Source organism: Malaclemys terrapin, chromosome 12, assembly GCF_027887155.1.
Source record: "Malaclemys terrapin pileata isolate rMalTer1 chromosome 12, rMalTer1.hap1, whole genome shotgun sequence".
Taxonomy (NCBI): Eukaryota; Metazoa; Chordata; order Testudines; family Emydidae; genus Malaclemys; species Malaclemys terrapin.
In genome coordinates, this window is record NC_071516.1 from 41,790,299 (window position 1) to 41,805,451 (window position 15,153).

The 15,153-nt window shown below is 46.1% G+C and overlaps 1 protein-coding gene and 1 pseudogene across 1 annotated transcript; one reads left to right on the forward strand and one right to left on the reverse strand.

Annotated features, from left to right (window-relative positions):
- Positions 1 to 2,309: 2,309 nt before the first annotated feature.
- Positions 2,310 to 3,272, reverse strand: LOC128846045 (olfactory receptor 11A1-like). The gene has a single exon (XM_054045128.1). It carries the CDS (start codon positions 3,270 to 3,272, stop codon positions 2,310 to 2,312), a length of 963 nt encoding a protein of 320 aa, XP_053901103.1.
- Positions 3,273 to 7,570: 4,298 nt separating this feature from the next.
- LOC128846046 (olfactory receptor 10A7-like) lies at positions 7,571 to 13,827 on the forward strand (annotated as a pseudogene).
- Positions 13,828 to 15,153: the final 1,326 nt, after the last annotated feature.

The window sequence follows — 15,153 nt, forward strand, 5'->3', positions numbered from 1 at the left end:
AGAAGTCCTTTCTTTTTGTCACACAATCCTGATCAATTATTATTATTATTTATTTGTATTACAGTAGCAACTAGGAGCCCCATTCATGGACCAGGACACCCTGGTGTTAGGCACTGTACAAACACAAAACAAAAGAATGATCCCTGTCCCAGAGAGCTTACAGTCTAAATATAAGACAAGAGAGAACAGAGGGATACAGATGGGAGAAGGCAAGACAACTATGAGGCAGTATTGGTCAACATGACAGGCAGTGATTTCAGCAAACCAGTGGCCTAACCGTTCTCATGTTTTTTATAGGCATGACGGGAAAGGAGAGCTTCAAGGAGGATTTTGAAAGATGATAATGAGGTAGTTTCTGGCAGTTTACCAGGAGCTTCTCCCAAGCATGAGTGGCAACACAAGAGACAGCACAAAGGGTCTCATTTGAAGATGTAACAAGCAGGTGATGGAGGCAGACATCCTGGGCCAGTTGAAGGTGGGAGTCAACATCTCAACAGCAAATTAAAGATAACAGGTCAGGCCATGAAAGTGAAGATAAGTAGCTTGCCCTAACACTGTATCTATGATTCAGAACGCTAACGTGTCTGTTCTGTGTTGAGTATCTCTGCCACTGGCTGATCATTCTTCGAAGTAGCAGCTGCCTGGGAGTCTGTTGGAGGACTTATTGCATCAACACCTGAGTTCATATATTTAGGGCTTGAACCTTCAATTCTAGAGGCCCCAAACTTGATCCTATGTTCACATTGTGGGGCTTCATGTAGGGCTACATTTTGGCTGCTGGTGAGGAAGTATCTAACTTGAGTGCCTAGCACTAAATGCTGATTTGGCCAGGTATATACTGATTTTCAGAAGTGCTGAGCACCCAACGCTCCCATTGAATGAAATGGCCCTCTGAAAATCAGGCCCATATTTAGGGATTTAAATTTAGGCCCCTAACTGGAAAATGTCAGACCTAATTTTGAAAGATGGTGAACATGCATAACATAGCTACAGTGCAACAGTTTTGGCACCCAAAAAAAGAAGGTAACCAAAATCAGACGACAATTTAAAGCATTCTAACTAGTCTGTGCATGACCTGGAATCATAGGCACTGACTCCATGGAGTGCCGATGGGAAAAAATATCACAACTAATCGGTGGTGCAGCAGAGAGCTGATCGATGCTGCTGCCAAACAGCTGTTTGGTGGATTGAGGGGAAGGTGGACAGCAGCGAGCAATGGGCAGGCAGGAGCCTTGGGGGAAGGGGTGGAGTAGGGGTAGGGCCTCAGGGCAGAGTGGGGTGGAGCACCCCCAGGGAAAAATAAGTCAGCGCCTATGCCTGGCATTTCCATTTTGTGTGAAGTCCGGTGATTTTGAAATCTGCTTTTGTTTCCCATCGAATTTTGATGTTTCCTGCCAAATGAAATTTTTGAAATAACTTTGTTTCAGGTCAATGGAACACAGAGGCAAATTTAGAATATAAAATAAAACAAATTGCAAAATGTTTGCGTTTGTTTTTTTTAATAAATGTTTATCAGAATTGACACTGCTGCGGATTACAGTTAAATGCCCAGCCGAAATTTTTCAACCAGCTCGAATTTTGACATGTGCTTGTGAAGGACATCTCCTTCTAAGGCCATTGGAGAAATAATCAAGTGCAGCAGCAATTTCTACATCTACAGTGGAAGATCAGCTTGGCCTGTACGGGCCTTTCCTACCACTGTTGTGAATATGCCGGACTGGGGGAGTCCTACCTATACCTCCTGCACACCTAAACATGCTCCTTTTGGGGTATGAAGCACCTCATAATGGATGCATGAGCAGGGGATTACAGTAGGTTCCCGCTTGGATGCACTATGAATGGGAATGCTGCTCTGTTCACCCTCTCCCCATCCGAGTGGAAGAAATTCAACTGCTTCCAGCTGGCAGCCAGATTTTGGAAGGGAGCAATGGATCTAGTGAACTTAGTGGCTCTGGTGCTACAAACATAGTCTGGTAGAAGCAATCAGAGCCCAGCAGAGGCCAGAAGATCACAGCTCTGGACAATAGAGAGAAGCAGGGGCCAGCACAGTCCAGCAACGGCTGGTAGAACCCAGGGCTGAGCAGTGGGACTGGCAGGGGCTGATAGAACCCAACTGTAGCCAAAAGAGAGCAGAAGGGGTGGAGGGAGATCAGCAGGCCAAAAGACTCCAACAGAGAGCAGTAGAGACCATCAGAGATTATTACAGTCACACAAGGTCAGTAAGGCCCACAGATTGATGATCAGGGAGCAGTGGAATGAGAATAATGCAGCCCATTAGAATTCCCAGTAGTGGTGTCCCCAAGTCTCTCTCATGCAGTAGCAGCTATTGGGTGGGCCATAAGCTGGAGACCGGCCGGTGACATAATGCTCCCTCCCCCTGATGAAACCATCCTGGCAACTCTCCCACAGGCCTTGCTCACCTCCTGGTTCCTCAGGCTGTAGACGAGGGGATTGAGGAGTGGGGTGAGCACTGTGTAGAGCAGGGAGAGCTCCTTTCTGGGGTTCAGCCCAGTGCCATCCCTGGGGGACACCAGTGTTCCATAGAACAGCATCATCACAGTGAGGTGGGACGAGCAGATAGAGAAGGCTTTGTGCCTCCCTGAGACAGAGGGGACCCTCAGCACAGCACAGGTGATGCAAATGTAAGAAGTGACTGTCAGGAGGAATGGGGAGGCTGGGATGAAAGACAGGAAGAATGTGACCATCTGGACCATGGGGGTGTTGGTGCAGGAGAGCTCCAGGAGGGGCTGGAAATCACAGAAGTAGTGGTCTATCTCACAGGGCCCGCAGAAGCTCAAGGCTATAAGCGACAGTGACACAATCCCCATGAACAGGAACCCGCCCACCCAGGACCCAACCACCAGCTGTCCGCAGTGGAGTGGGTGGCACATGGCCAAATACCGGTCATAAGACATGGCTGCCAACAGGAAGCACTCCACAGTGGCCAGGGCGCCGAAGAGATAGAGCTGCGCAAGGCAGCCGCCCAGAGATATCGTCACATTGCCTGCCTGGAGACCAGCAAGAATCACAGGGGAGATGTTGGAGGTGGAGACCATCTCCAGGCAGGAGAGGCTGGAGAGGAAGAAATACATAGGGGTCTGGAGATGTGGATCCAGCACCAGCACCACCAGGAGGAGGTTGGCAGCCATGGATATGATATAGACAGCTAGAAAGCCAGTAAAGAACAGGATCCACAGTTCCTTGAGGTCCCCAAATCCCAGGAGGAGGATGTGGGAGATGGTGGTGAGGATTCCACTGTCTGTGTCCTTCATAGTGAGAGTCTGAGGGAAAGAGAGTCAGATAATTATGAGAAAATGAAAAAAAACTATCCATAAAACCTGCAGCTGTGTGTCGTTGTGGGAAGTAGTGCTGTCTAGTGATTACAGCAGTGAAGGAGGGGAGTTGGGTCTAGTGATTAGAGCAATGGAGGCCCAGACTCCTGGGTTGTATCTTAGCTCTGAGAAAGGAGCTTATTAATGAGTGCAAATGGCCAGGACTTCATTTTACATCCATCAAAAAGATACATCCAGCAGTACAGCACCCCTACTAACTGTAGTTACTCTTACTGCACTGCTGTGAGCTGGGTGAAAACTTGTTACAGGTTGAGTGAAACCTCATTCAAATGGATGTGTCAATGGGCCCTTCATTTAAGATAGTTGTAAGAGACAAGAGGCCAACAAGCTGTGCCCAGAAAGTAGCACCATGTGGACATTCAGTATTCTATGGGTATTGTGACCGGGTCTGTGAGAGAACACACAGCAAATGAGACCAGACAAGAAGACGACAGAGAGAAGCAGAGGCAACAAAGCCAAGCAGTAGCCTGTGAACACAGTGAAACTCTGACAAAATCTGAGGAGAGCTTGTGGATCCATTGGATAGAGAGGCTTGGGGCCATGAGCTGAGGAACTGCTCCTTTTGTTCCTAGCTCCTCCTGTGTTTGGAAAAGGAGGACTTGGTACATCCCTTGTAAATAAACAAGAGTGCATCTGAGCGAACACGATCCTCAATTGGCATCTGCTTCCAGCTGGGAACTCCCCCAGGGTCCTGAACTATGACTAGCTGCTCAGGTCGGAAAGAGGCAACAATATTGTTGTTGCCATAGTGCACAGAGGCCCTGTCATGGACTAGGGAACTGCAAAAGGCAGAACAAAAGGACAGTCATGCCACAAGTGCTGACAACATGGGTAGCGGGTGAAGCCCAACCCTCTCAGGGAAAAGCCAAAGCATCTGTTAGAAAATGCTGTTGATACACCCTATGCAGGTTCTGGGGCGGCTGAGGAGGTGGTATGTGGTATGTGCCTCCTCAGCCGCCCCAGAACCTGCATGAGGCATAAAAAAACAAAAACGTTGCCAACAAACCCAGGAACTGGGGTCTGGTGGGTATGGCTGCGGCAGCACCAAGGTTGGCAGAGCCTATTATACCCACTGCCCATGGCTGACTATCTAAGCAACCCACCACGGTGATGACACAGTACTAAGTGAAGTCTTGGGTACAGAGCCACAAAGGTATTTAGGCACCTAAACCCCAGCTTTCAGCACTTAAGGCCCAGTTTTAGGCTCCACCATGATCCTAAAAACCCCTGCTTGGCTGCTGTCTCACTCTGTAGGCGCCTAAGTGTTCAGGGTAAAAGTTCCCTTGGCATCTGAGCAGTTTATATCCCAGTTCCACAAAGTACTCGAGGACATGCTTAACTTTAAGCACAAGAGAATTCTCAGAGTTCCATGGGACAACAAACATCCTTAAAAACTAGACACATATTTAGATACCTTGCTGAATTGGGGCCATAAAGAACAGGCCATGAAAGCAAATTCATGATGGTGTGAGGTGGAGTAAGGCCTGGGTTCAATCCAACCATAGGGCCACCAACTCAGCAAAGTACTTATGATACCACTGGCTCAGTGGTCTGCCAACGTTGTCCCCACAGCAGATTCCAATACTCTCTGGAAGTAGGCAACCTCCATAGCTCTGTGGGTTCAGGAGCAACCTTCCAGCCTAAGGGCTGCTCCCTCGATCCTGCCTTAATTCAGTCCTGGTTACAGAACTATATACAATAGACTATTGTGGGACCTTTTCCTGAGCAAGGACTCAACAAGAGAAGTGATGCATTCTTCATATCTTAGAGTCTTGGAATCTAAATTAGTTAGGCAACCCAATCCCCCAGGAATTTTCAAAATCCCAGCCTATCCAAAGAACAAATGCCTTTCTGAATGATACATTCAAATTGAACTATAATTTGCTGAGCTAGATGCAGGAAACACTGAGTGGATTCTCTGCCAGGAATTCAGACCAGATGACCATAGTGGTCCCTCCTGCCTTTAAAATCTATTAATCTATGGATTTTGAAGATTACTATTAATAGGACAATAGAACAGACTGCCTCAGGAAGTTGTGGAAGCTCCTTCACTGGAGGTTTTCAAAAGGAGGCTGAATAGCCATCTGTCTTGGATGGTTTAGACACAACAAATCCTGCATCTTGGAAGGGGTTGTGGTCCCTTCTAACCCTAAGGTTCTATGATTGGCTCCAATGGTACAACTCACATGATAAAAGTAAGGATGAAGAAAGTACGAGGGTCCTAAGTAACAACACAGGAATTTTGTGCTAAAGGTCTGATTCTACCAAAAGTTGGACCCTGCAGATGCTGGGTCTTTGCAAGCCAAATTTTGTTAAATAGCCACTAACTTTGGGTGCCTCAATTTAACGCCAACCAATCTGGGCTTTCTCTCCAAAATTGCTGCACACCTACAACCTCAACAGAAATCCATGCAAGCTCAGAGTGCTCAGCAGATCAGAAAACCCAGGTCTCCGTTCTCACAAACTGGGCACCAAAAATGGAGGCACCCCAAATTAGTGGACAGGCTGCACAATTTTGGCCATCGGGCTTGAATTATTTTTGGAACTTCTGAGAAGCTGCAGCTCCCATTGGCTTTAGTATGATCTGGGATGGTCAGCAATGCTGGAATTTAGGCCCAAAGCTAGAAACCACTTTTGGAAATAATCGCCTAAGATTTTAGTTGTTCCTGCTTTTTTCATAGATTAATAGATTTGCTGGTCAGAAAGACCAATTAGATCAGCTAGCCTGACCTCTTGAATAGCAAAGGATGTATACTTTCACCTGGTTACCCCGTACTGATCACAATAGTTTGTTTGAAAGGCAGCCAATCTGGATCGGAAGATTTTAAAGACTGAGAATGCACTGTTTCCCAAGTGCTGGCACTCACAGTCCATGGGAACTTGACCATTTGGATACAAAAGTCTTGCATGAATCACACCGTTTTCAAACTATTTAATGTGGCCCTTTGTGGGTGACAAACTGGCACAGTGCAGAGCTCCAGATTACATTAATTCAGGGGGTAGTTTATGCATAGACTCAACACAAGCTTTGTTCACCCATTCCTGAGAGGTGCTGAGCACACACAGCTCCTGCTGGCTTCAGATCCAGGGTTCGGCTCCAAATTCATTCTGTGTAATTGACCTGGGCCCGTTTCTGCACTCTGTGGGCCTGATCCTGCCACCCTTACATGAGTAACCATGAGTAACCTAGTAATCTAGTGACAATGCTGACTTTGCTATGAGCACTTGCATGAGTAGCTACTAGCTGTGTGTGTAAGGGCTTCAGGAGGCATCCACTTTTGCAAGCAAAACTCTGTGGATGACCCGGTGGATTGAAGAAGACCCTTAGGGCTAGGTCTACACTGCAGGTGGATGTGAGCCCCCCAGCCTGAGCACACAGACTTGCACTAGCCACAGGTGAGGGAAAACTAGCAGTGTAGACATTGCATCTCAGCCAGCAGATCTGGCTCTCAAACACAGCTGATTCCCTGCATCTCTGCAATGTCCACACTGCTAGTTTTAGTGTCCTAGTTGGAACCAAGCTAACTCCCATCTACGATATAGACATTCCCTTAAGGACCAAATCCTGCAATGCTTATTCTTTTGAGCAATGTGTTTGTCCTTGCTGAAGTGGGCAGGAGAACTCTGGGACTAACTGCTAGAGGAAGAGTTACTCACTTGAGTGCTGATATATTAGCTGGTTATGTTAAGCTTCACGAATCCTCACTATTCACACTGGTGTTCAAGGTGGACAATGCCCTGGGGAGGCTGCAGTTGTTTGTGGAGATCAGTGAGACCACACATAGGGTCTCGTATCCCTAGACATGTTCTTTGGCTCATACTTATAGCTGCCTGATGAGCCACTGAAGAAATGACCCTTTGTTCTAAAGGCAGGTGAGAGACTTCCTTGATTTTTATTAGAGAACTAATAATGATATTGTCTCACGTTTTTCTTTAAGACATGTATTGAGAGCTAGGTGGGGTGCACGGTGCCTTACAATGGAAGTAAATACATGGTCCTTGCTCCTAAGAGCCTATTGACTCAGCTGATCATGGCAAGTCAACATGCTGGGGCGATAACAACAGGCAATGGATGGATGGAGTGTGACAGAATGCACACAACTGGGCAATGAGCATTGCTTGGCTAGTAGCACAGGAATCCTAGTTTCTTTCTTTCTTTCTTGACTGGAAGTACTACTTGGGGGATTCTAGAATAAGGCATTGTTCCGAAGACTGAAATGAAGGAGGAGAGAGATGTTTGTGCAGAACTGGTTCAGGGAAAGCAGCTCATGGCTTTGGATACCATTCCAGTGAAGTATAATGGGAATGAGGTGCCCAAACTGTCAGGCAGCTTTGAAAATCTCAGCCTGGGAGAAGGTGCAAAGGTGCTAGTGAGAGAAGGGAATAAACGGGGCTTGGAATTAATGGTGTAGGGATCTGATGAGGGGTCATGTGGTGTGGCCGTGTAGATGTGGGTCCATCCAGGCGTTCGAAGAAAGGAATAGGAGATATTGACAGGCTGGGAATATTTTATGTTTTCCCATAAAGCTAGCGTTTGTTAGCTAGTGAAAGACCTGGTGTATCTGGGAGGGGTTGCAAAGGAAAAGGGTGAGGGAGATGCAGACTTCTTCCTATCTTTACCCATTGTTACTGAACTTTTCTTTTCTTTTCTTGTCCACCTGTTTCATCGTGCCCATAAGTTATCTGTGGCAGGTGCTGTCTCTTTAATACATGTGTGTATAACACCCAGCACAACCGGGAACTGGTTGGTGATTGAGGCCTCTATATGCTACAGTGCTAGCACTATTACTTTTTGTGCTGTGAATAACCGAGAAGGGGGCCAGGACCTTTGGGTAAACATATATATTGTAACCCACTCTTCCTTGGGAATGTTTTTGATCTGGCTCCAGATAAATGAACAGAAAATGCTACCTATTGCTGATATGGCTTGTTTAATTTGAAATGGAGGATGGCTCTGTGTGCAGACTGTTATAAAGTTGATAGGAGAGCAGGTCAAATCTTGGAATTTCTATTCCACAGGAAATTCTACATTTTGAAACTTTCATTCATCCAGAACTGGAAGAAAAACTCATATTTCTGAAATTTCCCATGAAACCAACATGCCAAAAATCCCCTCAGTTTGGAAATATTGAAACAACCTTACCAAGACATTTTATTTCAATCAGGTCAATATGTTTAATTTTTTAAAGTTTGAAGCCCTTTATTCTGACTTTATCATTTCAATGATTATATTATATTATATTATATTATATTAAACATTTTGATAATTTTCAGTCAAAATACAATAACATTGATACATTTTCTTTTTTATTTAATTGAATCATCCTTTTTTGATGGAAAATTGTTATGTTGGAAAACTTTCGCCCAGCTCTAGTCAACAGACTAGAGAGATTCCAGAGACTGCTGTGGTCATGATACATATAAACATCAATAACATAGGAAAGGTGCAAAGAAGACATGGAAAGCTAAAGATACAGTATTAGGAATTAAGGTTAAATACTTTGTTAATAGCAGTAGCCAAAAGTATTTCAGTATCCCTATTATAGGCTGCCGTGTTTTGGATAATTACTGTAAAATTATTTAAAAGGATGAAAATTATAATATTTGTTTGGTTTTTATTTTCAGTACAAAAAAATTAGGAGAAAAAGCATGAAAAAGAAAATTCCCTAAGACATAATGACTATCTAGCGGTCTAGTTAATCATTAATCATTACATTAAAAACATGGGCAAACTCTATGTGTTTGATTGCTGTAATTGTTAATCTATTGCTATCAATTCAGTAAAAGCTTGGTATTTTTTTCCATTTCTTTTATATATAAAGGTAAAATTTTCCGTTGTTGATATTTGCCAAAGTTTTCTGTGGTAAATAAAATTATTATCGTTGTGAGGGACATGGAAGATGTCTATATTATTTTATGAATATTCACTGTTCATCTATTTGTTTGCTTGTATTGGTGTTGGTTGCTATATTGTTACAAAGATGTTAACTTTCACACAAGTGGACAGCAGGTAGGCAGGAAGAAAGGTATAATTTTCAGTTTGCGTCATTCACCAATACTTATCAGGACAATTTAGGTGTCAATTCCTTTGATGTTTTCCTGTGACTGAGTCCGAACCTCCATCTTGATATCAGGGTAGGGGGAGAGATTCAAGTGGGAAAACTGAATCAAACACCTTTGCAGTTGATGAAAACTAGAGCCTTAGAGCTTGGCAGCGACAGACACAGGAAGAAAGGGAAAGCAGACTGAACCCCAGTCCTAGAAGCATGAGTGTTTGGATAAACTTTAAGTAAGACAGGTACATGTAGGCTTTCTGTTGTTTAATTGTTATGCTTTGATTCCTGCTGTTGTGATTAAACAATACTTTGTTTTGAAAAGACTGTTTTGTGGTCACTGGATTCACCATTAGTCCCAGATCCTGAAGGGAAGCCTTGCAGGGCAGCCAAATCCAGCTGGGCCTGTGGAGTAAACACAGTTGGTACTCAACAGGCTGCACCCTTCTCTGAGAGTGGGAGAACTGTCGGATTCCACCCCAGAGAGGTGAAGGCAAAAGGCCTGTCACCACAACAGGTTGCACTCAGGGAGAAGCTGAGAGAGGTCCGAGGTGCTGCTAGCCCTGAACTGTGACAATCATGATTAACTGGTCATTTGTTTCATGATGATTTCCATCAATCAAAGTATCTAACTGAAGCTATAACCCTGCTTCTGAAACAAGATTCATGCAAAAAGAATAGGAGTATTTGTGGCACCTTAGAGACTAACAAATTTATTAGAGCCTAAGCTTTCGTGGGCTACAGCCCACTTCTTCGGATGCATATAGAATGGAACATATATTGAGGAGATATATATACACACCTACAGAGAGCATGAGAACACTTTAACCTGTCTGGTCATTCAATGACAGACCTGCGGGTGGCTATCTTACAACAGAAAAACTTCAAAAACAGACTCCAACGAGAGACTGCTGAGCTGGAATTGATATGCAAACTAGATACAATCAATTTAGGATTGAATAAGGACTGGGAATGGCTGAGCCATTACAAACATTGAATCTATCTCCCCTTGTAAGTATTCTCACACTTCTTATCAAACTGTCTGTACTGGGCTAGCTTGATTATCACTTCAAAAGGTTTTTTTTCACTTACTTAATTGGCCTCTCAGAGTTGGTAAGACAACTCCTACCTGTTCATGCTCTCTCTGTGTGTGTGTGTGTGTGTATATATATCCTCAATATATGTTCCATTCTATATGCATCCGAAGAAGTGGGCTGTAGCCCACGAAAGCTTATGCTCTAATAAATTTGTTAGTCTCTAAGGTGCCACAAGTACTCCTGTTCTTTTTGCAGATACAGACTAACACGGCTGCTACTCTGAAAAAAGATTCATGCAGATGTTCCTTTATGCCCATGCAGAGTAACATTCTTGTTAGTAGTAGTTACTATGTTCATTATGCTACTCCTAGATGCCAACCTAGAATGGGTCCTATAGGGCTTGGTACTGGATAAACATAGAATAAAAGAAAGTCTCTGTCCAAAGAACTTTTAATCTAAATAGAGAAGTCATCTAAAACATAGGGGAAAGGGAGGAAACATTGATTTCAGTTCTCTACACATGGGCTACAGGTTAATCCACATGAATCTGATTATAAAATCAGGGCCTGAGGAATGGAGTGTGAATACATTCCGTGTGAAATATTTATGATTTTCCAGCATTAGACTCAAGAAAATCATGATCCAAGTGAATGGGATATTTGCCTCAAGTAATCTTGATTGCACAGATCAACATTCTTATAATGTTGAGTTAATACCTCCAGGGCCGGTGCAAGGATATTTTGTGCCCCAGGCGAAACTTCCACCTTGAGCCCTCCGCTCCCACCCCTCCCCCCGGAGCATCACTTTATTATAAACTTTAAAAAATGAATACTGCATAATGTGCCATTGTTCATTAGAATTAATACTAACATTGGCTTGAAAATGTATTAATTTCATTATTTAGTCTACACATTTAATGAAAATAAATGAATAACCTGACAGGGTGTGGGGCTGGCTGGCTTTGGGCACGGGGGTGTGGCAGGGGTTGGATGGAGACAGGGGGTGCGGGGCTAGCTGGCTTCGGGCAGGGGGATGCGGCAGAGGTTGGCTGGAGACAGGGGAGTGCAGGACTGGCTGGCTTCGGGCAGGGGGTGCGGCAAGGGCTGGCTGGAGACAGGGGAGTGCAGGGCTGGCTTACTTCGGGTAGGCGGGTGTGGTAGGGGGTGGATGGAGACAGGGGAGTGTGGGGCTAGCTGGCTTTGGGTAGCGGGGTACAATAGGGGTTAGATGTGGGGCTGGCTGGAGGCAGGGGGTGTGGGGCTGGCTGAAGGCAGGGAGTGTGGAGCTGGCTGCGGGCAGGGCAGGGGGTGTGGGGCTGGCTGGGGGCAGGAAAGGGGGAGCAGCAGGAGCTGGCTGCGGGCAGGGTGGCGGGTACCAGGGCCGTCCCTAGATATTCTGGGGCCCTACGCAGCCCCCCCACAGGGGGTGTGGTGCTTCAGGCCTTTGGGGGGGTGGGAGTGGGGGGACCCCAGGCTTCCATGGGGGGGCAGGCCTCCAGGGTGGCGGGGCTGGCTTGGAGGGCAGGGGGAGCGACTCACCAGCAGCATGGCTGGGGCTGGATCTCTGCATTTCCCCCCGCGGGTGAGGGCAGGCCTGGCCCTGCTGCAGAGCTCAGGGGAGTGTGGGCGGGGCGGGGCTGAGCACGGGCAGGGGCCTGGGGATGAGCCAGAGCACCAGGGAGCAGTGCAGCACCCCCAGTGGCTGGAGGAGGAATTACATCACTTCCCGGCCAGCCGCAGCTGATCAAAGCTGTAGCTCCCCCTCATACAGCGGCAGGAGGAGGGTTACATGTTTAGCAGGTGCCGGGTGAGCATCCAAGACATTTTGGGCACCGCATTTTGGCGCCTCAAATCCTGATGCCCTAGGCGGCCACCTAGTTTGCCTAGTGGTTGCACCGGCCCTGAGTACCTCAATGCTTGAATGGCCGTATTGATATCAGCAGTGAGACTGGAATTTTCAAGTGCATAAATCTCATTGAAATTAAAAAGCATAAATCTCTTAGGTTTCTTTGAAAATCCCAGCCTGAGAGAAAGGGTAACAGAATCTCTCTTTTGAAATCAGTGGCACTCATTGGTGACTAAGATATTATTGATGCATAGTCCTTTATTTCCTCTTCATTCAAGACCACTCCTAATGATTGCGATTCAGAATAAATACTTTGGCCAGCTCTAGTTATGAGCTGAGTTGAGGGAGAAAAGTGATTCTGTTTCATGAAAGATTTCAATATTTTGAAATTGGGTTTTGTTCCAAATGAAAACCACCATTTTTGACATTTTCTGTGGAAGGGAATGGAACCCTGTTTGCAGGGTTGTGTGGTTGCTGGGCTTCCCTAGAGCCACAGACCTTTGAAGAAAGGCATCCAATCTTGGCTGATAGAAGACCTGGAGATGGTGAATACACCATGTAATACCTGTCTCTGTTTGTCTTCCAGTTGAACTCTTATGAAGAAATGATGATCTTGAATTGAATGGTTGTGACTGAGTTTCTTCTCCTGGGATTTTCTACCTCTCCAGAGAGGCAGATTTTACTCTTTGTGGCACTGTTAGCCATTTATCTGGTCACTCTGGTGGGAAACCTCCTCATTATCCTTGTAACTTTGGTGGATCCTGCCCTTCACACCTCCATGTACTTTTTCCTCTCTAATTTGTCTGCCTTAGAGGTCGATTACACCTCGGTCCTGTCCCCAAAATGCTGGTGAGCCTCATCTCAGGGGATAAATGCATCTCCTTTGCTGGCTGTGCCATGCAAATGTGCTTCTTCCTTTGCCTTGGGAGCAAGGAGTCTTCCTTTCTGGACATCATGGTGTATGATTGCTACGTGGCAATATGCAACCCGCTACATTATCCCATGACTATGAACAAGAAGGTGTGTGTCCTGCTGGCAGCCACTTCCTGGACAATCGGCATCCCGGCCCAGGTAGTGAAGACCAGTTTGGTGTTCATCTTACCCTGCTGTAACTCCAAAGAGATCAACCATTTCTTCTGTGACCCGGCCCCTCTGCTGTGGCTGGCCTCTGCTGACACCTCCATGAATGAAACCTTAACTTCCATCATGGTCACTTTCTTTGGAGTGATGCCCTTTGCCCTGATCCTGTTGTCCTACATCTGGATCAGCACCACCATTCTCATGATGTCATCAGCTGAGGGCAAGAGGAAAACCTTCTCCACCTGCTCCTCCCACCTCATTGTTGTGGCTTTATTCTGTGGTTCTGGCATCTTCCTTTATTTACGACCCAGGTCCAGTGAATTTCCAGATGGCAGAAAACTTCTCTCCCTTTACACTGTTTTGCCTGCCATGTTGAACCCTTTTATCTACAGCTTGAGGAACAGGGATATCCAAATGTCCCTGAAGAGAAATATGTGGCACAAAATGGTTCCTCACTAGTGCTGAGTGGGAAACAAATTTCCCTGCCTGTTCTTCCTCAGGATGAATCTAAGGCCTACTACATTTTTTCACAAAGAACAAGAGCAAGACCCACCCACCCCAGAATAGCCTGGTCATTAGAGCCATGGGCAGCAGGTAAAATAGACCAGGAAAGGCTAATCCTCCCCTAACCCAGGCTGTGGTCCCACCCACGCCCTGCAGCAAGGCCCCGTCCTCTCCCCCAAAGCCAGTGGGGGCTCAGCTCTGGGTTTCCTGGTTCAAAACAGGGAGAGCAGAGATTCGAACTCAGCTCACCCACATCCCCTGAAGCACCAAGCTATAGCCTCTAGCTCTGTAGAGCTTTAGATATGGAATTATGTATACAAAGTGGAACAGCTCCCACCAGCATGATTGGTAGACTGACCCCACTCTCCTCAGATTAGTGTACTAACCCCAGTCTACTCTTAGAGTGGGCTTTCTTCTTTAGTTCAGATCCCATTCTAGACCAATGAAAGATTCATCAAAACCAAAACTTTCTCTCTAGAATTTCCATTTCAACAAATTGAAATTTTCCACTGGGGGAAAAAAACTTTAATTGAGTTGAGAATGTCCTCAGAGAATGTGACTTGTCTAATAAGCACACTGCTGGTGGCACAATTGGCAGAAGTGCCTATTGGTTTTGGCCTTCTTAGTGAATGAATTGAGACTCCTTGGGCATGATTTCTGAGGTGGGCTGGGCTCTCCCAGTGACTTCTGCTGCTGTTGTGAGTACTCAACACTTCTGAAAATTGTGCTGCAGGCCTATCAAGTTGGTGGCCACCCACAAAAGTCCTGATGGAAGTGACTCTCCAAACATTGCTTCAGAAATCTGTAGCAGAACCAGGACTAGAATTTTCCTTGGTCTGAGGCCACTAGACCATCCTTTCTCTTCCGTTAGGCCTGTGCACCATTGGCTACACTTCATTCCAGCTTCTGCAATGAACAAGAGTGGGGCGTAGAGCTGCCTGGAAAACAGAATTTCCTTCCTGTGGGTGTTGGAACAAATTTTAATCCCAAGTCGACAGCCCAGGGACAAAAACTGAAACTTTGAAAATTGTTCACAGGCTTATGGGGCCGCTTGACTTTCTGGGGTGCCCAGGGAGATGGGAAGTTGCCTGTCCAGTGAGCTAGCTGCTGAGGTGTTGGTTGCTCAAGGAGTTGAGGTTATGGCTGCCCAGGGAGTCAGCTGCTCAGGGAGTTGGGGAATGTCTGCCCAGCAAGTGGGCTGCAGTGGAGCCAGTAACGCTGAGTGACCAGCAGGCTGCCTGGGACCTGTGCAGTCCTGGTCACCTGGCAGCTGGCCTTCCA